Genomic DNA, 25,050 nt, shown 5'->3' on the forward strand with positions numbered 1-25,050 from the left:
CCTCATTAACTCTCTGCAGCCCGATCATATACCACTCATTATTGGGGGGGTCTCAGTATTGAGGGTCTTAGGCTTTGAATGGGACAATATTGGAAGACGGCACTATTGGGGGTCACTGTAGGGGAAGGCTCAGTACTGGGGGTATCAGTATTTTGGTAGTGCTAGTATCGGGGGTTGGGGGTCTCCTCAGTAACTGACAGGAGCCCGATCATGGTATCGTTCCTCTTAGGTTCTCAGTATTGGAGAGGTCTAAGTATTGGGGTGCGTCAGTGTTGGGGTCTTACCTCAGTAACTAGCAGGAGCCCCATCAGGTAGAAGAAGAAGCAGAGTCCGGCCAGGAAGATCACCTTGCGCTTCCACTCGCGCAGAGACGGGAACTCGTCCAGGACGGCGGTCGTGATACCCTCCATGTTTCCAAACTGATGGGACAAACAGCGGACAATGAGCTCCGGGACCCCCCAACTGAAGCGTCCCCCGAGTCACCGAGCCGGGGATCCCCCAACTGAAGCGTCCCTCGAGACACTGAGCTGAGGATCCCCCCAACTGAAGCATCCCCCGAGACACCGAGCTGGGGATCCCCCAACTGAAGCGTCACCCGAGACACCGAACTGGGGATCCCCCAACTGAAGCGTTCCTCGAGACACCGAGCTGGGGATCCCCCAACTGAAGCGTCCCAAGAGACACCAAGCTGGGCATCCCCTCAACTGAAGCGTCCCCCGAGACACTGAGCTGGGGATCCACCCAACTGGTGGGGGAGAGGGAAGATTCCCGGCTTTATCTGGGAACCATCTGTAGCTCTGCTCATCCTGAACCTGCTGTTTCATGAGGACTTACAGTAGAAGATGGAGGGGAGGAGGGCGATACACTGGCGACTGAAGGCTGGCAGGAGGGTGTGACGAACAGGGGTGTGGTAGGAAGCGGAAGCTACAGCCCCCCTTTCCACCACCCTGCCGACAGACAGAGCACGTGACGCGCTCTCTAGCGCCCCTCTTATAGTCTGGCCACTTATGGAATTGCCCGACAATAAGCAAGGAGGCCGCTATTCTACTATGCAGATGATTGAAGGGTCCCCGGTGAGAGTAAGGTATATATTCCCCCGACCTCCGCGGACGGAATATATATAAACCTCCCCAAATCTCACTGGTTGCCCCACAATGATCCTTGACATAAACTCGCTCCACCAACCGATTTACGGTAACTATTAGCCGAGCACACAGACGTGGGATTCAGGATCGAGATAACAGAACAGCCCAAGATTAATTATATAATTTAATCAGCCGAAGCCACACTAGAAACTACAATATATACAATAGGGAATCTACAGAATATACATATGTCAGAGTACAGTTACAGATAAAGCATGGTTACAAACAGACATACAGTCAAGCAGTTACCTTATGCGTCTGGCCACAGGGGGGCGCTGTAGACCAGGGTTTCAAGGACTTCCTCACTTGTGTTTCTTAACACGTGACCCCCGAGCAAAGACAGGCTAAAAATGTCTGAACTGGGTTTATCAAACTGGCTAAATCCAGGTCACCTGCTACATTAGTGACCTCACAGGGGAGGACTGCCCCACCCCTGGCTGGAGTCTAAAATAATATCCCAAAGTGATTTTTGCCATAACTTTGCCTGGGAACGTCGTAGGTGGACGCCAATGCTCTCATTTTTACAGTTATGATTTTACCTTCAAAATGATAGGACACATGGGTGGTCTGCTGGTCCCCCACTGGCCCATATCAAGTTTGGGATACCTCCAAAGGTCCCACACCTATATAAAATATGTGCTGGACTCGTCAGCCTGCTCCGATGCCATATTTCTGCCTGACATATATATAGGAAGCACGGCTCACGAGATATTACACAGTTATTACTGGCTCCTCTCTGTCTCAGGTGTTCAGGAGCCTGTTAATTAGTTAGGAACTTCCTCACGCAGGGTCACCGAGGGGGGGGGTCTTCCTCCCCCTTTCTTGTTTTCCAGGTCTAACAGGTCAGCTAATTTCCATATCATAGGAGACTGCCTTCTGCTCCACAGATAATTTCCTCACGTTCATTAGCATACTGATTGAAGCCTCTTTAGGCCTGAAGGCCCAGTCACACACAACCCTGACAAGATGGCGGCTATAGGAATATGGCTTATAGCTCAGAATATATCCCTATGTCCTCACAGAGGGCATTGGGTGTACATCTTGAGGGTCACTTACCAAAGTGTCCACTCCCAAAGTGAAAAGCATCAGGAAGAACAGGATGGACCAGAAGATGGAGCCAGGCAGCAGAGCAAGGGCTTCTGGGTAGGCAACAAATGCTAAGCCCGGACCTGGTGAGGGAAAATGGAAGGATTAGCGGACTGCTAGGTGGACTGCCATGGGGACTGCCATGGGAACTGCTACGGGGGGCTGCCATGGGGACTGTTATAGGGACTGCTACGGAGACTGGCATGGGGACTGCTATGGAGACTGCTACGGGGGGCTGCCATGGGGACTGCTATGGGGGCTGCCATTGGGATCTGCTACGTGGGCTGCCATAGGGACTGTTCTAGGGACTGCTATGGGGACTGCTACAGAGACTGTTGTAGGGACTGCTATGGGGACTGCCATTAGAACTGCTACGGAGACTGCTATGGGAAGCTGCCATGGGGACTGCTACAGGGGGCTGCCACGGGGACTGGCATGGGGCCTAGTATAGGGACCGATACGGGAACTGTTATAGGGACTGCTATGGGGACTGTTACTGTTATACAGCTATGGGAACTGCTATGCAGAAGTTATGGTGTCTGTTATGGGGACTGTTATGGGGACTGCTAGACAGAGGGTTACATGGATAAGGTCACCAACTGGTAAATACCAAGGATGCCTCCTGATTACTGACCTGAATCTGCCACTTCCCCAACTGGTACCTTCTTCTTCCAGGCCATGTGACCCAGCACCGAAAAAATGGCGAATCCCGCAAAGAAGCTGGTGCAGCAGTTCCCGATGGCGATGACCAGCGTGTCCCTGCGTGACATTAGAGATAAATGTGAATGGTCCACACAGACGTACAGCGATATACTGCATACAAGGGTTATATACCGCACACTATTCCGGCCCAGGTCTGTTATGTGATTGGCTGCAGTGCTTGGCTCCTCCACCATTCTGAGTACTACAGAGGGTCGGGGTCCCACCATCGCCCCCCGCGGCCGGGGCAGGAGTGCGATGTCTCACCTGATCACATTGTTATCAAACTTGTTGTAAGAGGCCATGGACAGCAGCCCCCCGAAGCCGATGCCCAGAGAGTAGAAGATCTGCGAGGCCGCGTCATTCCACACCTGAGACACAAAAGGCGAGAGATTACTGCACGCAAGATGGCGGAAACACGGAGACGTGGGGTAGAAAGCAGAGCGGTGGTACCTGAGCACTCTATGTGCTGTATATAATGTAGGGGTGGTACCTGAGCGCTCTATGTGCTGTATATAATGTAGCGGTGGAACCCGAGAGCTCTATGTGCTGTATATAATGTAGTGGTGGTACCTGAGCGCTCTATGTGCTGTATATAATGTAGTGGTGGTACCTGAGCGCTCTATGTGCTGTATATAATGTAGCGGTGGTACCTGAGCGCTCTATGTGCTGTATATAATGTAGGGGTAGTACCTAAGCGCTCTATGTGCTGTATATAATGTAGCGGTGGTACCTGAGCGCTCTATGTGCTGTATATAATGTAGCAGTGGTATCTGAGCGCTCTATGTGCTGTATATAATGTAGCGGTGGTATCTGAGAGCTCTATGTGCTGTATATAATGTAGCGGTGGTATCTGAGAGCTCTATGTGCTGTATATAATGTAGCAGTGGTATCTGAGCGCTCTATGTGCTGTATATAATGTAGGGGTGGTATCTGAGCGCTCTACGTGCTGTATATAATGTAGGGGTGGTATCTGAGCGCTCTATGTGCTGTATATAATGTAGCGGTGGTATCTGAGAGCTCTATGTGCTGTATATAATGTAGCGGTGGTACCTGAGTGTTCTATGTGCTGTATATAATGTAGCGGTGGTATCTGAGCGCTCTATGTGCTGTATATAATGTAGCGGTGGTACCTGAGCGCTCTATGTGCTGTATATAATGTAACAGTGGTATCTGAGAGCTCTATGTGCTGTATATAATGTAGGGGTGGTATCTGAGCGCTCTATGTGCTGTATATAATGTAGCGGTGGTACCTGAGCGCTCTATGTGCTGTATATAATGTAGCAGTGGTATCTGAGAGCTCTATGTGCTGTATATAATGTAGCGGTGGTATCTGAGAGCTCTATGTGCTGTATGTAATGTAGCGGTGGTATCTGTGCGCTCTATGTGCTGTATATAATGTAGCGGTGGTACCTGAGCGCTCTATGTGCTGTATATAATGTAGCAGTGGTATCTGAGAGCTCTATGTGCTGTATATAATGTAGGGGTGGTATCTGAGAGCTCTATGTGCTGTATATAATGTAGCGGTGGTACCTGAGCGCTCTATGTGCTGTATATAATGTAGCAGTGGTATCTGAGCGCTCTATGTGCTGTATATAATGTAGGGGTGGTACCTGAGCGCTCTATGTGCTGTATATAATGTAGCGGTGGTATCTGAGCGCTCTATGTGCTGTATATAATGTAGCGGTGGTACCTGAGTGTTCTATGTGCTGTATACAATGGTACCTGAGCGCTCTGAAGCCTCTTCCAGTCAGCGGACAGATAGAATCGGACGCCGTCTATAGACCCCTCCAGCGTTGCTCCCCGGATGATGAGAACGACCATGACGAAGTATGGAAACGTGGCTGTAACATACACAATCTGTGCAGAGCATGGTGGTGAGAAGAGAGCGGAAGCTTGGGGGTGAGGGATGGACAACACGGGGGCGAGGGATGGAAACACGGGGGCGAGGGATGGAAACACGGGGGCGAGGGATTGGCAACACGAGGGCGAGGGATTGGCAACACGAGGGCGAGGGATTGGCAACACGAGGGCGAGGGATTGGCAACACGAGGGCGAGGGATTGGCAACACGAGGGCGAGGGATTGGCAACACGGGGGCGAGGGATGGAAACACGGGGGCGAGGGATGGAAACACGGGGGCGAGGGATGGATACACGGGGGCGAGGGATGGAAACACGGGGGCGAGAGATGGAAACACGGGGGCGAGAGATGGAAACACGGGGGTGAGGGATGGAAACACGGGGGTGAGGGATGGAAACATGGGGGTGAGGGATGGAAACACTGGGCGACTTCTCACCTTTCCTGAGCTGCGGATTCCCTTTATCATACACAGGAAGATGATGATCCAGGCGGCCAACAAACACAGGGCGAGCTCCCAGCGCACGGGGCCCGGATCACTGAGGCCGGAACTGTGCACCACGCCCAGCACCTTCTCACTGCAACCACAGGGGGCACAATGCGCTATTAATGGGGAGCGCTACACAGAGAGCAAGCAGAGTGATATACCGTATACAGCGCCGGACAGGGGCGCTCTGCAGAGGACGGGGGCACAACGTGCTATTAACAGGGAGCGCTACACAGAGAGCAAGCAGAGTGATATACCGTATACAGCGCCGGACAGGGGCACTCCACAGAGGACGGGGGCACAACGCGCTATTAACAGGGAGCGCTACACAGAGAGCAAGCAGAGTGATATACCGTATACAGCGCCGGAGAGGGGCGCTCTGCAGAGGACGGGGGCACAACGCGCTATTAACGGGGAGCGCTACACAGAGAGCAAGCAGAGTGATATACCGTATACAGCGCCGGACAGGGGCACTCCACAGAGGACGGGGGCACAACGCGCTATTAACAGGGAGCGCTACACAGAGAGCAAGCAGAGTGATATACCGTATACAGCGCCGGACAGGGGCGCTCTGCAGAGGACGGGGGTGTGAAGATGTAATTTACCCTCTCACTGTATATGCTGTGATACTATGTCATGATATGTATATTTCCCTGGTTGTATTAGTTGTAATTCATGTATTTCCTTGGGGGAGCTACTGATCTCAATGTGTCTCTCTCATACAATTGTAGTCTTGGCATCTAATGTGATTATGTAAATAGCCTGTCCTCTTCTTTCCAGAGTTGTGTATCTAGTCTGTAATTGCATTGGCCAGTGAAGGAATAGTCATTGTTCTGCACAGCAGGGGATCCCTTCATCTACTGTGGCTGGCAGACATATCGGAGCCCTGTGATGGACCAAACCATTGATGATAGGATGTGTGACCCCCACCCCCTGAACATGGTGGGCTGGTCAAGGAGCACAGACAATGCATTTCCCTTTTGTAACTTCAGAGTGAGCTGAAACTTGAAGGGAGCAGGAGCTCCAGCCTGTGTGGCTGTGGACACGGACGGAGCTAGGCCTGTGTGGCGGCCCGTGGGATTGTGTGGAACTCTTTGGACTACTGTAAGGACGATTGCTTTGTAATCCGGTCCGAGGATTGTCGGGAAGGGCCCCCGAATCTGTTTTACGTGGACTTATCGTGTGCTGTTCCAGTGTTCTTGTGAATAAACCTGTTGGATCGTTCCTCGGCCTGTTGTCTCTCCTTGCTCTGCTGTACACCCCGTCACAGGGGGCACAACGCGCTATTAACGGGGAGCACTACACAGAGAGCAAGCAGAGTGATATACCGTATACAGCGCCGGACAGGGGCGCTCTGCAGAGGACGGGGGCACAACGTGCTATTAACGGGGAGCACTACACAGAGAGCAAGCAGAGTGATATACCGTATACAGCGCCGGACAGGGGCGCTCTGCAGAGGACGGGGGCACAACGTGCTATTAACGGGGAGCGCTACACAGAGAGCAAGCAGAGTGATATACCGTATACAGCGCCGGACAGGGGCGCTCTGCAGAGGACGGGGGCACAACGCGCTATTAACAGGGAGTGCTACACAGAGAGCAAGCAGAGTGACATACCGTATACAGCGCTGGACAGGGGCAGGGGCGCTCTGCAGAGGACGGGGGCACAACGCACTATTAACAGGGAGTGCTACACAGAGAGCAAGCAGAGTAATATACCGTATACAGCGCCGGACAGGGGCGCTCTGCAGAGGACGGGGGCACAAGGCGCTATTAACGGGGAGCGCTACACAGACAGCAAGCAGAGTGACAAACAGTACACAGTGTCTGACAGAGGCCGGGCGCTCCCTACTCAACGGAAGACGGGGGATTGCTGCACTCAGTAGATGTGGTCATACAGGACTCTGCAGAGACAGTCATGCATGGCACTGTTTAGATGTTTGGCAATCTGCATAGGCAGTCATATTAGGCACTCTTCAGATGCGGACGACCATGGCGCTCTGCAGAGTCAGTCAAACATGGTGCTCTGCAGAGGCAGTCATATATGGCGTTCTGCAGAGGCAGTTATACATGGAGCTCTGCACAAGCAGTCACACATGGCACTCTGCAAAGGCGGTCACACGTGGCACTCTGCAGAGGCGGTCATACATGGCACAGAGACAGTCACACATGGCGCTCTGCAGAGGCGGTCACACATGGCGCTCTGCAAAAGCGGTCACACATGAAGCTCTGCAGAGGTGGTCACACGTGGCAGAGGCAGTCACACATGGCGCTCTGCACAGGCGGTCACACATGGCGCTCTGCACAGGCGGTCACACATGGCGCTCTGCACAGGCGGTCACACATGGCGCTCTGCACAGGCGGTCACACATGGCGCTCTGCACAGGCGGTCACACATGGCGCTCTGCACAGGCGGTCACACATGGCGCTCTGCACAGGCGGTCACACATGGCGCTCTGCACAGGCGGTCACACATGGCGCTCTGCACAGGCGGTCACACATGGCGCTCTGCACAGGCGGTCACACATGGCGCTCTGCACAGGCGGTCACACATGGCGCTCTGCAAAGGCGGTCACACATGGCGCTCTGCAAAGGCAGTCACACATGGCGCTCTGCAGAGGCAGTCATACATGGCACAGAGCCGAGCAGAGCAGTGGGATTTCTCACTTACTTCCAGAAGGCTTCGCTGGCGCTGAATTTGGAGCCGTTGCTGGAGACGTTCTGTGGGGTGAACACATAAGACGTGAGACATCGGCCCCTCCGCTGTAATCACCGCCCCCGGTGTAATCACCGGCCCCTCCTCTGTAATCACCGCCCCCCGGTGTAATCACCGGCCCCTCCTCTGTAATCACCGCCCCCCGGTGTAATCACCGGCCCCTCCTCTGTAATCACCGCCCCCCGGTGTAATCACCGGGCCCTCCTCTGTAATCACCGCCCCCCGGTGTAATCACCGGCCCCTCCGCTGTAATCACCGCCCCCCGGTGTAATCACCGACCCCTGGTGTAATCACCGGCCCTCCGGTATAATCACCGCCCCCCCGGTGTAATCACCGGCCCCTTGGCTGTAATCACCGGCCCCTCCGCTGTAATCACCGCCCCCCCGGTGTAATCACCGCCCCACCGCTGTAATCACCGGCCCCTTGGCTGTAATCACCGGCCCCTCCGCTGTAATCACCGCCCCCCCGGTGTAATCACCGGCCCCTTGGCTGTAATCACTGGCCCCTCCGCTGTAATCACCGCCCCACCGCTGTAATCACCGCCCCCCCGGTGTAATCACCGGCCCCTCCGCTGTATTCACCGCCCCCCCGGTGTAATCACCTCCCTCTGGTGTAATCACTGCCCCCCCGGTGTAATCACCGGCCCCTCCGCTGTAATCACCGGCCCCCTGGTGTAATCACCGGCCCCCTGGTGTAATCACCGGCCCCTCGGCTGTAATCACCGCCCCTCCGCTGTAATCACCGCCCCCCGGTGTAATCACCGCCCCCCGGTGTAATCACCGGCCCCTCCGGTGTAATCACCGGCCCCTCCGGTGTAATCACCGGCCCCCAGTGTAATCACCGGCCCCTCCGCTGTAATCACCGCCCCCCGGTGTAATCTCCGCCCCCCGGTGTAATCACCGGCCCCTCCGCTGTAATCACCGCCCCCCGGTGTAATCACCGCCCCCCCCGGTGTAATCACCGGCCCCCGGTGTAATCACCGCCCCTCCACTGTAATCACCGCTCCTCCACTGTAATCACCGCTCCTCCGGTGTAATCACCGCCCCCCGGTGTAATCACCGCCCCCCGGTGTAATCACCGGCCCCCGGTGTAATCACCGGCCCCCCCGGTGTAATCACCGGCCCCCCCCGGTGTAATCACCGGCCCCCCCCGGTGTAATCACCGGCCCCTCCGGTGTAATCACCGCCCCTCCACTGTAATCACCGCTCCTCCACTGTAATCACCGCTCCTCCGGTGTAATCACCGCCCCTCCACTGTAATCACTGGCCCCTCCGCTGTAATCACCGCCCCTCCACTGTAATCACTGGCCCCTCCACTGTAATCACCGGCCCCTCCACTGTAATCACTGGCCCCTCCACTGTAATCACCGGCCCCTCCACTGTAATCACTGGCCCCTCCACTGTAATCACTGGCCCCTCCACTGTAATCACCGGCCCCTCCACTGTAATCACCGGCCCCTCCACTGTAATCACCGGCCCCTCCACTGTAATCACCGGCCCCTCCACTGTAATCACCGGCCCCTCCACTGTAATCACTGGCCCCTCCACTGTAATCACTGGCCCCTCCACTGTAATCACCGGCCCCTCCACTGTAATCACCGGCCCCTCCACTGTAATCACTGGCCCCTCCACTAATCACCGGCCCCTCCACTAATCACCGGCCCCCCGGTGTAATCACCTCCCTCCGCTGTAATCACCGTCCCCCGGTGTAATCACCGTCCCCCGGTGTAATCACCGTCCCCCGGTGTAATCACCAGCCCCTCCACTGTAATCACCGGCCCCTCCACTGTAATCACCGGCCCCTCCACTGTAATCACCGGCCCCTCCACTGTAATCACCGGCCCCTCCACTGTAATCACCGGCCCCTCCACTGTAATCACCGCCCCTCCGGTGTAATCACCGCCCCTCCGGTGTAATCACCGCCCCTCCGGTGTAATCACCGCCCCTCCGGTGTAATCACCGACCCCTCCGGTGTAATCACCGGCCCCTCCGGTGTAATCACCGCCCCTCTGGTGTAATCACCGCCCCTCCGGTGTAATCACCGCCCCTCCGGTGTAATCACCGCCCCTCCGGTGTAATCACCGCCCCTCCGGTGTAATCACCGGCCCCTCCGGTGTAATCACCGGCCCCTCCGGTGTAATCACCGGCCCCTCCGGTGTAATCACCGCCCCTCCGGTGTAATCACCGCCCCTCCGGTGTAATCACCGCCCCTCCGGTGTAATCACCGACCCCTCCGGTGTAATCACCGGCCCCTCCGGTGTAATCACCGCCCCTCTGGTGTAATCACCGCCCCTCCGGTGTAATCACCGCCCCTCCGGTGTAATCACCGCCCCTCCGGTGTAATCACCGCCCCTCCGGTGTAATCACCGGCCCCTCCGGTGTAATCACCGGCCCCTCCGGTGTAATCACCGGCCCCTCCGGTGTAATCACCGCCCCTCCGGTGTAATCACCGGCCCCTCCACTGTAATCACCGCCCCTCCGGTGTAATCACCGCCCCTCCGGTGTAATCACCGGCCCCTCCGGTGTAATCACCGCTCCTCCGGTGTAATCACCGGCCCCTCCACTGTAATCACCGCCCCTCCGGTGTAATCACCGCCCCTCCGGTGTAATCACCGGCCCCTCCGGTGTAATCACCGGCCCCTCCGGTGTAATCACCGGCCCCTCCACTGTAATCACCGCCCCTCTTACCTGGCACAGAGCGGCATAGTCGGGGGCTTCACAGGACCAGGGCAGGGGGCTCTGGAAGGACTTCCCCAGGTAATAGAAGGTCCAGGCGATGATGACGTTATAATATAAGGACACCAGAGCGGAGACCAGCAGCATGCCGATGCCGATACCTGCGGGGGAGGGGAGGCGCGTCATATCGGGGGCACCGTCCACTCCGGCGGTCACTCACAACATCCACTCACCTTTCAGGATGGGGCAGCACTTCCACACGGTGATGGGTCCGGCCGCGCCATACTGACCCAAGCTCAGCTCCATGAGGAAGAGTGGCAGCCCGGTGAAGAAGAGCATGATGGAGTACGGGATGAGGAAGGCTCCTAGGGGGAGGGGACAAGAATAAACCAATCAGATCACAGCTTTCATGTGGCCAAAAGGAGAGCCGGGATCTGATTGGTTGCTAGGGGCAGTGCTGGCACAGTGAACGAGTTCCTTATAGAAACCAATCAGCTTCCAGGTGGAGAAAATGAAAGCTGGGCTCTGATTGACAGAAAGAATTGCCCGTGGAAACCAATCACATCCCAGCTTTCACATATTTCTACAACAACCCTACAATCTGATTGGTTGCTATGTGCAGTAATTGGATGGTGGAATTACCCATAGGAACCAATCAGATCCCGCTTTCACATTGTCTACATGAGAGCACGACTGTGATCGTCATAGCAACCATTAGAAAAGTAATAAAGCAAATGGCACAGAAATGGCGTAAAGACCCCGGTAAAGACCCCGGAGTCACCGGACCACAAATCAAAACTGGAGAATAAGAGCAACGTCACTGTCGCCCCTAGCAACCAATCAGGGAGCAGCTTTCATTTTTCAGAGCAGTTTAATAAATGAAAGCTGGGCTCCGATTGGTTGCTAGGGGCAACAGACAGTCCGGTCATCAGGTTTCTCATTGCTTTTGTACATATTTTGGATGTTTCTAGAATGTTCTGCAGAAAGGACGGCGGCTAAAGACCGTCCCAAGATGGCGCCCGATGCATAACGCCACCTCCCTCATTACCTCTCATCACAATTCCATAGACTAATAGGCACTGCTGTTACTGCCGGCTCCTCACACGGGCCCTCCGGTTGCTCCTCCTGTCAGTGATGGCCGCATTATTCCATGTGGTGACCTGTGACCGGCAGCGGGGAACGTGGCAGCTCCTCACACGGACCCTCCGGTTACTCCTCTTGTCAGTGATGGCTGCATTATTCTATGTGGTGACCTATATCCGGCAGCGGGGGACGTGGCGGCTCCTCACACGGGCCCTCCGGTTACTCCTCCTGTCACTCATGGCCGCATTATTCTATGTGGTGACCTATATCCGGCAGCGGGGGACGTGGCGGCTCCTCACACGGGCCCTCCGGTTACTCCTCCTGTCACTCATGGCCGCATTATTCCATGTGGTGACCTGTGACAGGCAGTGGGGGACGTGGCGGCTCCTCACACGGGCCCTCCGGTTGCTCCTCCTGTCAGTGATGGCCACATTATTCCATGTGGTGACCTGTGACAGGCAGCGGGGGACGTGGCGGCTCCTCACACGGGCCCTCCGGTTGCTCCTCCTGTCAGTGATGGCCGCATTATTCCATGTGGTGACCTGTGAAAGGCAGCGGGGGACGTGGCGGCTCCTCACACGGGCCCTCCGGTTGCTCCTCCTGTCAGTGATGGCCACATTATTCCATGTGGTGACCTGTGACAGGCAGCGGGGGACGTGGCGGCTCCTCACACGGGCCCTCCGGTTGCTCCTCCTGTCAGTGATGGCCGCATTATTCCATGTGGTGACCTGTGACAGGCAGCGGGGGACGTGGCGGCTCCTCACACGGGCCCTCCGGTTACTCCTCCTGTCAGTGATGGCCGCATTATTCCATGTGGTGACCTGTGACAGGCAGCGGGGGACGTAGCGGCTCCTCACACGGGCCCTCCGGTTACTCCTCCTGTCAGTGATGGCCGCATTATTTCATGTGGTGACCTGTGACAGGCATCGGGGGACGTGGCAGCTCTTCACACGGGCCCTCTGGTTACTCCTCTTGTCAGTGATGGCCGCATTATTCCATGTGGTGACCTGTGACAGGCAGTGGGGGACGTGGAGGCTCCTCACACGGGCCCTCCGGTTGCTCCTCCTGTCAGTGATGGCCGCATTATTCCATGTGTTGACCTGTGACAGGCAGCGGGGGACGTGGCGGCTCCTCACACATTCCTGGTGTCAGGGCCGTGTCCGGACCTGTCCGCTCTCCCACCTGTCACATTCCTCATCAGATTACACCGCGCACGTCATATCTATAATAATATATATCAGGAGCCGCAAACAGAGCAGGACGGGCGACCCTGGGGGAGGACTACAACTCTCATCATGGACAGACAACCCAAACAGAACGTGTCATTATGACCACCGCAGCTGTGTACAGTAATCAGTGCGGCCGGTCCAACGGGTCCCACCCGAAAATCATGTCCTATAAATAAGGACAAGTCAACCAGCAATTACCAGAAACACTCCGCCACGTGCGACTCCCAGCACCGCGCCCCATATACAACCTGTACGCCGAGTGCGATATACTGCTATTACAGCACAGCAGAGATACCACTATACTGTAATAAGAGGTGATATCTCCCCTGTGCTGTAATAAGAGGTGATATCTCCTCTGTGCTGTAATAAGAGGTGATATCTCCCCTGTGCTGTAATAAGAGGTGATATCTCCCCTGTGCTGTAATAAGAGGGGATATCTCCTCTGTGCTGTAATAAGAGGGGATATCTCCCCTGTGCTGTAATAAGAGGTGATATCTCCCCTGTGCTGTAATAAGAGGTGATATCTCCCCTGTGCTGTAATAAGAGGTGATATCTCCTCTGTGCTGTAATAAGAGGGGATATCTCCCCTGTGCTGTAATAAGATGTGATATCTCCCCTGTGCTGTAATAAGAGGTGATATCTCCCCTGTGCTGTAATAAGATGTGATATCTCCCCTGTGCTGTAATAAGAGGTGATATCTCCTCTGTGCTGTAATAAGAGGTGATATCTCCTCTGTGCTGTAATAAGAGGTGATATCTCCCCTGTGCTGTAATAAGAGGTGATATCTCCCCTGTGCTGTAATAAGAGGTGATATCTCCCCTGTGCTGTAATAAGAGGTGATATCTCCCCTGTGCTGTAATAAGAGGTGATATCTCCCCTGTGCTGTAATAAGAGGTGATATCTCCCCTGTGCTGTAATAAGAGGTGATATCTCCCCTGTGCTGTAATAAGAGGTGATATCTCCCCTGTGCTGTAATAAGAGGTGATATCTCCCCTGTGCTGTAATAAGAGGTGATATCTCCCCTGTGATGTAATAAGAGGTGATATCTCCTCTGTGCTGTAATAAGAGGTGATATCTCCCCTGTGCTGTAATAAGAGGTGATATCTCCTCTGTGCTGTAATAAGAGGTGATATCTCCTCTGTGCTGTAATAAGAGGGGATATCTCCCCTGTGCTGTAATAAGATGTGATATCTCCCCTGTGCTGTAATAAGAGGTGATATCTCCCCTGTGCTGTAATAAGAGGTGATATCTCCCCTGTGCTGTAATAAGAGGTGATATCTCCCCTGTGATGTAATAAGAGGTGATATCTCCCCTGTGCTGTAATAAGAGGTGATATCTCCCCTGTGCTGTAATAAGAGGGGATATCTCCTCTGTGCTGTAATAAGAGGGGATATCTCCTCTGTGCTGTAATAAGAGGTGATATCTCCCCTGTGCTGTAATAAGAGGTGATATCTCCCCTGTGCTGTAATAAGAGGTGATATCTCCCCTGTGCTGTAATAAGAGGTGATATCTCCCCTGTGCTGTAATAAGAGGTGATATCTCCCCTGTGCTGTAATAAGAGGTGATATCTCCCCTGTGCTGTAATAAGAGGTGATATCTCCCCTGTGCTGTAATAAGAGGTGATATCTCCCCTGTGCTGTAATAAGAGGTGATATCTCCCCTGTGCTGTAATAAGATGTGATATCTCCCCTGTGCTGTAATAAGAGGTGATATCTCCCCTGTGCTGTAATAAGAGGTGATATCTCCCCTGTGCTGTAATAAGAGGGGATATCTCCCCTGTGCTGTAATAAGAGGTGATATCTCCCCTGTGCTGTAATAAGAGGTGATATCTCCCCTGTGCTGTAATAAGAGGTGATATCTCCTCTGTGCTGTAATAAGAGGTGATATCTCCCCTGTGCTGTAATAAGAGGTGATATCTCCCCTGTGCTGTAATAAGAGGTGATATCTCCCCTGTGCTGTAATAAGAGGTGATATCTCCCCTGTGCTGTAATAAGAGGTGATATCTCCCCTGTGCTGTAATAAGAGGTGATATCTCCTCTGTGCTGTAATAAGAGGTGATATCTCCCCTGTGCTGTAATAAGAGGTGATATCTCCCTGTGCTGTAATAAGAGGTAATATCTCCCCTGTGCTGTAATAAGAGGTGATATCTCCCCTGTGCTGTAATAAGAGGTGATATCTCCCCTGTGCTGTAATAAGAGGTGATATCTCCCCTGTGCTGTAATAAGAGGTGATATCTCCCCTGTGCTGTAATAAGAGGTGATATCTCCCCTGTGCTGTAATAAGAGGTGATATCTCCCCTGTGATGTAATAAGAGGTGATATCTCCCCTGTGCTGTAATAAGAGGTGATATCTCCCCTGTGCTGTAATAAGAGGTGATATCTCCCCTGTGCTGTAATAAGAGGTGATATCTCCCCTGTGCTGTAATAAGAGGTGATATCTCCTCTGTGCTGTAATAAGATGTGATAAAGCAGCGCACACCAGGGACCGGGCAAAGTAAAGTGGTACACACCAGGGATTGGGCAGAGTAAAGCGGCGAACACCAGGGACCGGGCAGAGTAAAGCGGTGCACATCAGAGACCGGGCAGAGTGAAGCAGTGCACACCAGGGACCGGGCAGAGTGAAGTAGTGCACACCAGGGACCGGGCAGAGTGAAGTAGTGCACACCAGGGACCGGGCAGAGTGAAGCAGTGCACACCAGGGACCGGGCAGAGTGAAGCAGTGCACACCAGGGACCGGGCAGAGTGAAGTAGTGCACACCAGGGACCGGGCAGAGTGAAGCAGTGCACACCAGGGACCGGGCAGAGTGAAGCAGTGCACACCAGGGACCGGGCAGAGTGAAGTAGTGCACACCAGGGACCGGGCAGAGTGAAGCAGTGCACACCAGGGACCGGGCAGAGTGAAGTAGTGCACACCAGGGACTGGGCAGTATAGTGAATATTAGGGACCGGATCACAGACAGGACTCCGCGCCCTGCACTCACCTCCTCCATTTCGGTAACACAGATATGGAAACCTCCAGACGTTCCCCAGGCCGACGCAGTAGCCAATGCAGGAGAGCAGGAATTCATACTTTCCCCCCCAGGTCTCGCGGGGCGGTGGAGACGGCAGGGTGAGGGCCACAGATTGGTCGTGTGGGGGCAGACGTCTGACATCGTCTGATCCTGCGATGTTCTGAGCTGATGGCGACTCCTGAAAGACAAGAAGAAAGCTCAATGCCAGTCTGCAGCTCATCCAGAGAAAGAGGGCGGCCACATACAGGCCAGCGTATTATGGGCGCAATTATAGGCCGGTATTCTGCCTGAGTGACGGCTCCATAGGGATCGACGGTGCGGTCAGACTCGGGGACTTGTACTCATAACATGGCCGAAGAAATGAGACCCTGACACATTTCATAGATGTATGGATAAGCCAGGCCCCGAGCGAGCAGAGAGGCCGGGGAGCGAGCAGAGAGGCCGGGGAGCGAGCAGAGCAGAGAGGCCGGGGAGCGAACAGAGCAGAGAGGCCGGGGAGCGAACAGAGCAGAGAGGCCGGGGAGCGAACAGAGCAGAGAGGCCGGGGAGCGAACAGAGCAGAGAGGCCGGGGAGCGAACAGAGCAGAGAGGCCGGGGAGCGAACAGAGCAGAGAGGCCGGGGAGCGAACAGAGCAGAGAGGCCGGGGAGCGAACAGAGCAGAGAGGCCGGGGAGCGAACAGAGCAGAGAGGCCGGGGAGCGAACAGAGCAGAGAGGCCGGGGAGCGAACAGAGCAGAGAGGCCGGGGAGCGAACAGAGCAGAGAGGCCGGGGAGCGAGCAAAGCAGAGAGGCCGGGGAGCGAGCAGAGCAGAGAGGCCGGGGAGCGGGCAGAGCAGAGAGGCCGGGGAGCGAGCAGAGCAAAGAGGCCGGGGAGCGAGCAGAGCAAAGAGGCCGGGGAGCGAGCAGAGCAAAGAGGCCGGGGAGCGAGCAGAGCAAAGAGGCCGGGGAGCGAGCAGAGCAAAGAGGCCGGGGAGCGAGCAGAGCAGACAGGCCGGGGAGCGAGCAGAGCAGACAGGCCGGGGAGCGAGCAGAGCAGACAGGCCGGGGAGCGAGCAGAGCAGAGAGGCCGGGGAGCGAGCAGAGCAGAGAGGCCGGGGAGCGAGCAGAGCAGAGAGGCCGGGGAGCGAGCAGAGCAGAGAGGCCGGGGAGCGAGCAGAGAGGCCGGGGAGCGAGAAGAGAGGCCGGGGAGCGAGCAGAGCAGAGAGGCCGGGGAGCGAACAGAGCAGAGAGGCCGGGGGGCGAACAGAGCAGAGAGGCCGGGGGGCGAACAGAGCAGAGAGGCCGGGGAGCGAGCAGAGCAGAGAGGCCGGGGAGCGAGCAGAGCAGAGAGGCCGGGGAGCGAGCAGAGCAGAGAGGCCGGGGAGCGAGCAGAGCAGAGAGGCCGGGGAGCGAGCAGAGCAGAGAGGCCGGGGAGCGAGCAGAGCAGAGAGGCCGGGGAGCGAGCAGAGCAGAGAGGCCGGGGAGCGAGCAGAGCAGAGAGGCCGGGGAGCGAGCAGAGCAGAGAGGCCGGGGAGCGAGCAGAGCAGAGAGGCCGGGGAGCGAGCAGAGCAGAGAGGCCGGGGAGCGAGCAGAGCAGAGAGGCCGGGGAGCGGGCAGAGCAGAGAGGCCGGGGAGCGAGCAGAGCAAAGAGGCCGGGGAGCGAGCAGAGCAAAGAGGCCGGGGAGCGAGCAGAGCAAAGAGGCCGGGGAGCGAGCAGAGCAAAGAGGCCGGGGAGCGAGCAGAGCAAAGAGGCCGGGGAGCGAGCAGAGCAAAGAGGCCGGGGAGCGAGCAGAGCAGACAGGCCGGGGAGCGAGCAGAGCAGACAGGCCGGGGAGCGAGCAGAGGTAGAAGGTGCTGAGATCTCATCCGTCCTTTACATGCATCAGCACATGTGACATCATGACAAAGAACAGCGCCCCCTCTGGACAAACCCCAGCTCCACAGTGAATGCCACCAAACAGAAGCTTCCAGTCTGAACACTGGAACAGGAGACAGCCATAGAGGAAGGAACTGCAACTATAGTCAGGACACATCAAGGGGCAGAAGGCAACGAGCCGCCAGAGGGCAAGAGGCAACGAGCCGCCAGAGGGCAAGAGGCAACGAGCCGCCAGAGGGCAAGAGGCAACGAGCCGCCAGAGGGCAAGAGGCAACGAGCCGCCAGAGGGCAAGAGGCAACGAGCCGCCAGAGGGCAAGAGGCAACGAGCCGCCAGAGGGCAAGAGGCAACGAGCCGCCAGAGGGCAAGAGGCAACGAGCCGCCAGAGGGCAAGAGGCAACGAGCCGCCAGAGGGCAAGAGGCAACGAGCCGCCAGAGGGCAAGAGGCAACGAGCCGCCAGAGGGCAAGAAATAATGAGCCACCAGAAGTCAAGACCCGCCAGAGAACCCAAGGCAACGAGCCACCAGAAGTCAAAAGCTACCAGAAGTCAAGAGCCACCAGAGGTGAAAGGTGGCCAGATGGCCTGAGACAATGAACTGCCAGAGGTCAAGAGCTGCCAGAGGGCCATGGGCAACAAGCCTTCAGAGGGCATGAGCTGCCTGAAGTCAAGAGCTGCCAGATGGTCTGAGGCAACAAACCACCAGCGGGCAAGAGATGCCCGAGGAAATGAGCCACCAGAGGGAAAGAGCCGCGAGGGTACAAGGCAACGAGCCACGAGTGGGCAAGATCTGCTAGAGAACCAGAGGCAATGAGCCACCAGAGGGCAAGATCTGCCAAAGGGCACAAGGCAATGAGCCACCAGTGGGCAAGATTCGCTAGAGGAACAGAAGCAACAAGCCGCCAGAGGTTAAGCGCCGCCAGAGGTCAAGGACCACCAAAGGATCCGAAGCAACAAGCCACCAGAGGTCAAGAGCTGCCAGAGGTCAAGCTAATGAGCTGCCAGAGGTCAAGAGCCATCAAAAGTCAAGAGCCACCAGAGAACACTGGATTCCACACCTCTTGCTCAGTTGTGAATTGTAGGGCTACTCTCCCTTTAAATGAATTGCAGGATGATGGCGATGATGATGACGATGATGATGAAGGCCATGTGATGGATAACTACACTAACTTACACGGTTCTCATGAATCACAATGCAATGCTTGGCATGAGTGTTATGTATGTAATCCGGGGTGTATCTCCACCGTGTCCCCGTTACATTGCTGGGAACGCCATCAGCCGGATGACTCAGGGGAACATCACGTTCTGCAGCAGCATCGTCCCGGGGATGATAGCTGGGACCAATCTACAACTGCAGAGTGAGGAGCCAATCAGAGGCCAGGAAAAGTAAGGCCCTCCCCGGACCACTGAGAAAGAAGAAGTGTCTTCTCGCCAATCATCGCTTAGCCCAGTGTGTGTAGCGTGGGGGCGGGGCCTCTGCATGCTCCGCCTCTAACCTACACTATAGGACTAAGGTACTGTTCACATCTGTCTCATAGTTTCTGTTTATAGCCATGAATCTCTGCCGGTACCTGCGGGGATCACAGGGTATTAGCGCCGGATCCCCCCAATATACAGACAGTGGATCCGAGAGGTTTGTATTCCTCTGTGAGCTGAATACAGCAAGAGCACAATCCTCTGTGAGCTAAACACAGCAAGCGCACAATCCTCTGTGAGCTAAACACAGCAAGCGCACAATCCTCTGTGAGCTAATCACAGCAAGCGCACAATCCTCTGTGAGCTAAACACAGCAAGCGCACAATCCTCTGTGAGCTAAACACAGCAAGCGCACAATCCTCTGTGAGCAAAACACAGCAAGCGCACAATCCTCTGTGAGCCAAACACAGCAAGAGCACAATCCTCTGTGAGCTGAATACAGCAAGAGCACAATCCTGTGAGCTAAACACAGCAAGCGCACAATCCTCTGTAAGCTAAACACAGCAAGCGCACAATCCTCTGTGAGCTAAACACAGCAAGCGCACAATCCTCTGTGAGCTGAATACAGCAAGAGCACAATCCTCTGTGAGCTAAACACAGCAAGCGCACAATCCTCTGTGAGCTAAACACAGCAAGCGCACAATCCTCTGTGAGCTAAACACAGCAAGCGCACAATCCTCTGTGAGCTAATCACAGCAAGCGCACAATCCTCTGTGAGCTAAACACAGCAAGAGCACAATCCTCTGTGAGCTAAACACAGCAAGCGCACAATCCTCTGTGAGCAAAACACAGCAAGCGCACAATCCTCTGTGAGCCAAACACAGCAAGAGCACAATCCTCTGTGAGCTGAATACAGCAAGAGCACAATCCTGTGAGCTAAACACAGCAAGCGCACAATCCTCTGTAAGCTAAACACAGCAAGCGCACAATCCTCTGTGAGCTAAACACAGCAAGCGCACAATCCTCTGTGAGCTAAACACAGCAAGCGCACAATCCTCTGTGAGCCAAACACAGCAAGAGCACAATCCTCTGTGAGCCAAACACAGCAAGAGCACAATCCTCTGTGAGCCAAACACAGCAAGAGCACAATCCACTGTAAGCCGAACACAGCAAAAGCACAATCCTCTGTGAGCTGAATACAGCAAGAGCACAATCCTCTGTGAGCCAAACACAGCAAGCGCACAATCCTCTGTGAGCTAAACACAGCAAGCGCACAATCCTCTGTGAGCTAAACACAGCAAGCGCACAATCCTCTGTGAGCTAATCACAGCAAGCGCACAATCCTCTGTGAGCTAAACACAGCAAGCGCACAATCCTCTGTGAGCTAAACACAGCAAGCGCACAATCCTCTGTGAGCTAAACACAGCAAGCGCACAATCCTCTGTGAGCTAAACACAGCAAGCGCACAATCCTCTGTGAGCTAAACACAGCAAGCGCACAATCCTCTGTGAGCTAAACACAGCAAGCGCACAATCCTCTGTGAGCTAAACACAGCAAGCGCACAATCCTCTGTGAGCTAAACACAGCAAGCGCACAATCCTCTGTGAGCTAAACACAGCAAGCGCACAATCCTCTGTGAGCTAAACACAGCAAGCGCACAATCCTCTGTGAGCTAAACACAGCAAGCGCACAATCCTCTGTGAGCTAAACACAGCAAGCGCACAATCCTCTGTGAGCTAAACACAGCAAGCGCACAATCCTCTGTGAGCTAAACACAGCAAGCGCACAATCCTCTGTGAGCTAAACACAGCAAGCGCACAATCCTCTGTGAGCTAAACACAGCAAGCGCACAATCCTCTGTGAGCTAAACACAGCAAGCGCACAATCCTCTGTGAGCGAAACACAGCAAGCGCACAATCCTCTGTGAGCTAAACACAGCAAGCGCACAATCCTCTGTGAGCTAAACACAGCAAGCGCACAATCCTCTGTGAGCTAAACACGGCAAGAGCACAATCCTATAAGAGCTACACACCGCAAGTGCACAATCCTCTGTGAGCTAAATACAGCAAGAGCACAATCCTGTGTGAGCTAAACACAGCAAGAGCACAATCCTCTGTGAGCTAAATACAGCAAGAGCACAATCCTCTGTGAGCTAAACACTGCAAGCGCACAATCCTCTGTGAGCTAAACACAGCAAGCGCACAATCCTCTGTGAGCTACACACAGCAAGAGCACAATCCTCTGTGAGCTAAACACTGCAAGCGCACAATCCTCTGTGAGCTAAACACAGCAAGCGCACAATCCTCTGTGAGCTAAACACAGCAAGCGCACAATCCTCTGTGAGCTAAACACGGCAAGAGCACAATCCTATAAGAGCTACACACCGCAAGTGCACAATCCTCTGTGAGCTAAATACAGCAAGAGCACAATCCTGTGTTAACTAAACACAGCAAGAGCACAATCCTCTGTGAGCTAAATACAGCAAGAGCACAATCCTCTGTGAGCTAAACACAGCAAGCGCACAATCCTCTGTGAGCTAAACACAGCAAGCGCACAATCCTCTGTGAGCTAAACACAGCAAGCGCACAATCCTCTGTGAGCTAAACACAGCAAGCGCACAATCCTCTGTGAGCTAAACACAGCAAGCGCACAATCCTCTGTGAGCTAAACACAGCAAGCGCACAATCCTCTGTGAGCTAAACACAGCAAGCGCACAATCCTCTGTGAGCTAAACACAGCAAGTGCACAAACCTCTGTGACCTAAACACTGCAAGCGCACAATCCTCTGTGAGCTAAACACAGCAAGCGCACAATCCTCTGTGAGCTAAACACAGCAAGCGCACAAACCTCTGTGACCTAAACACAGAAAGCGCACAATCCTCTGTGAGCTAAACACAGCAAGCACACAATCCTCTGTGAGCTAAACACGGCAAGAGCACAATCCTATAAGAGCTACACACCGCAAGTGCACAATCCTCTGTGAGCTAAATACAGCAAGAGCACAATCCTCTGTGAGCTAAACACTGCAAGCGCACAATCCTCTGTGAGCTAAATACAGCAAGAGCACAATCCTCTGTGAGCTAAACACTGCAAGCGCACAATTCTCTGTGAGCTTAACACTGCAAGCGCACAATCCTCTGTGAGCTAAACACAGCAAGCGCACAATCCTCTGTGAGCTACACACAGCAAGAGCACAATCCTCTCCGCTGCCCTTCTGCTTTACAATGTGTCAGCAAAGGTAAAATGTAGCAGCCTGGTACAGACACACTGTGACAAACCCTCAGCTGTATGAACATTGCCTCCATTCACTGACAGCAAGCGGTGATCCTGTAACTATAGAGAAGCACAAAGTCACGTAGGAAGTTGTAAAAATGTCAGAATTAAAGGAGGAAGCAAAGAGGACGATGTCCCGAGTGCAGACGTCACTGTTATCTGCCAGGCAGGGTGTATCCGCAGTGATGTCATCAGCGCAGTATATGGCTATTTATAGATCAGTGATGTCATCAGCGCAGTATATGGCTATTTATAGATCAGTGATGTCATCAGCGCAGGATAAGTGTCTCTCTCTGACACCTCGGCGCCCCCCGTCTCTCTCTGACACCTCGGCGCCCCCCATCTCTCTCTGACACCTGGGCGCCCCCCCATCTCTCTCTGACACCTCGGCGCCCCCCGTCTCTCTATCTGACACCTCGGCGCCCCCGTCCCTCTCTCTGCTCTCTGACACCTCGGTGCCCCCCGTCTCTCTCTGACACCGCAGCGCCCCCATCTCTCTCTGACACCTCGGCGCCCCCCGTCTCTCTATCTGACACCTCGGCGCCCCCCGTCTCTCTATCTGACACCTCGGCGCCCCGCGTCCCTCTCTCTGCTCTCTGACACCTCGGTGCCCCCCGTCTCTCTCTGACACCGCAGCGCCCCCATCTCTCTCTGACACCTCGGCGCCCCCCGTCTCTCTATCTGACACCTCGGCGCCCCCGTCCCTCTCTCTGCTCTCTGACACCTCGGTGCCCCCCGTCTCTCTCTGACACCTCGGCGCCCCCCGTCTCTCTATCTGACACCTCGGCGCCCCCGTCCCTCTCTCTGCTCTCTGACACCTCGGTGCCCCCCGTCTCTCTCTGACACCGCAGCGCCCCCATCTCTCTCTGACACCTCGGCGCCCCCCCATCTCTCTCTGACACCTCGGCGCCCCCCGTCTCTCTCTGACACCTCGGCGCCCCCCCGTCTCTTTCTGACACCTCGGCGCCCCCCCGTCTCTCTCTGACACTTCGGCGCCCCCATCTCTCTCTGACACCTCGGCGCCCCCCCCGTCTCTCTCTGACACCTCGGCGCCCCCCCCGTCTCTCTCTGACACCTCGGCGCCCCCCATCTCTCTCTGACACCTGGGCGCCCCCCCATCTCTCTCTGACACCTCGGCGCCCCCCGTCTCTATGACACCTCGGCGCCCCCCGTCCCTCTCTCTGCTCTCTGACACCTCGGCGCCCCCCGTCTCTCTCTGACACCGCGGCGCCCCCCGTCCCTCTCTCTGCTCTCTGACACCTCGGCACCCCCCGTCTCTCTGACACCTCGGCGCCCCCCGTCTATCTCTCTGACACCTCGGCGCCCCCCGTCTCTCTCTCTGACACCTCGGCGCCCCCGTCCCTCTCTCTGCTCTCTGACACCTCGGCGCCCCCCGTCTCTCTCTGACACCGCGGCGCCCCCCATCTCTTTCTGACACCTCGGCGCCCCCCCGTCTCTCTCTGACACTTCGGCGCCCCCATCTCTCTCTGACACCTCGGCGCCCCCCCGTCTCTCTCTGACACTTCGGCGCCCCCATCTCTCTCTGACACCTCGGCGCCCCCCCATCTCTCTCTGACACCTCGGTGCCCCCCCATCTCTCTCTGACACCTCGGTGCCCCCCCATCTCTCTCTGACACCTCGGCGCCCCCCCGTCTCTCTCTGACACTTCGGCGCCCCCATCTCTCTCTGACACCTCGGCGCCCCCCATCTCTCTCTGACACCTCGGCGCCCGCCATCTCTCTCTGACACCTCGGCGCCCCCCCATCTCTCTCTGACACCTCGGCGCCCCCCCATCTCTCTCTGACACCTCGGCGCCCGCCATCTCTCTCTGACACCTCGGCGCCCCCCCCATCTCTCTCTGACACCTCGGCGCCCCCCCATCTCTCTGACACCTCGGCGCCCCCCGTCTCTCTCTCTGACACCTCGGCACCCCCCGTCTCTCTCTGACACCTCGGCGCCCCCCGTCTCTCTCTCTGACACCTCGGCGCCCCCCGTCTCTCTCTGACACCTCGGCGGCCCTCGTCTCTCTCTCTGACACCTCGGCACCCCCAGTCTCTCTCTGACACTTCGGCGCCCCGTCTCTCTCTCTGATGACACCTCGGCGCCCCCCGTCTCTCTTTCTGACTCCTCAGTGCCCCCCGTCTCTCTTTCTGACTCCTCAGTGCCCCTCGTCTCTCTATGACTCCTCGGCGCCCCTCGTCTCTCTATGACTCCTCGGGCCCCCCATCTCTCCCTCTGACTCCTCAGCACCCCCCGTCTCTTGCTCACCTGTGCTGGGGATGTGTTAGCCGCAGTCTCTCCACCTCGGGGGGTCTCGCTGGGCGGCATGTCTCCCTCCTGTAGCCCCCAGCTCCAGTGCTCGGGGGGCAGCTTCATGTGTCCGGGAGCTGCCGGGAGTTGGAGGAAACGTCAGACACCAGCAGCACAGGAGAAGCTTACCTGGCCAGGTGTTCTGCCCCGCCCCCTCCTATGTCATCACCCTATCGCCATGACAACAGGACCTGACCCAACCTGTATTGT

At 55.8% G+C, this 25,050-nt stretch overlaps 1 protein-coding gene across 1 annotated transcript in view; it reads right to left on the reverse strand.

Moving 5' to 3' along the window:
* LOC142290771 (sodium-dependent proline transporter-like) overlaps positions 1-24,969 on the reverse strand; it is a 64,333-nt gene extending 39,364 nt beyond the window's left edge. The window contains exons 1-11 of the mRNA XM_075334766.1: positions 24,799-24,969; positions 15,959-16,166; positions 10,900-11,031; positions 10,679-10,827; positions 7,947-7,996; positions 5,229-5,367; positions 4,656-4,790; positions 3,198-3,301; positions 2,866-2,990; positions 2,202-2,314; positions 285-419 (exon numbers count right to left, since the gene is read on the reverse strand). Of these exons, the coding sequence (XP_075190881.1) occupies positions 285-419; positions 2,202-2,314; positions 2,866-2,990; positions 3,198-3,301; positions 4,656-4,790; positions 5,229-5,367; positions 7,947-7,996; positions 10,679-10,827; positions 10,900-11,031; positions 15,959-16,166; positions 24,799-24,906 (1,398 nt within the window). The 5' untranslated portion in view covers positions 24,907-24,969. The remainder of the gene's footprint in view (positions 1-284; positions 420-2,201; positions 2,315-2,865; positions 2,991-3,197; positions 3,302-4,655; positions 4,791-5,228; positions 5,368-7,946; positions 7,997-10,678; positions 10,828-10,899; positions 11,032-15,958; positions 16,167-24,798) is intronic.
* Positions 24,970-25,050: the final 81 nt, after the last annotated feature.

The sequence above is a fragment of the Anomaloglossus baeobatrachus genome, chromosome 2, assembly GCF_048569485.1.
Source record: "Anomaloglossus baeobatrachus isolate aAnoBae1 chromosome 2, aAnoBae1.hap1, whole genome shotgun sequence".
Lineage (NCBI taxonomy): Eukaryota > Metazoa > Chordata > Amphibia > Anura > Aromobatidae > Anomaloglossus > Anomaloglossus baeobatrachus.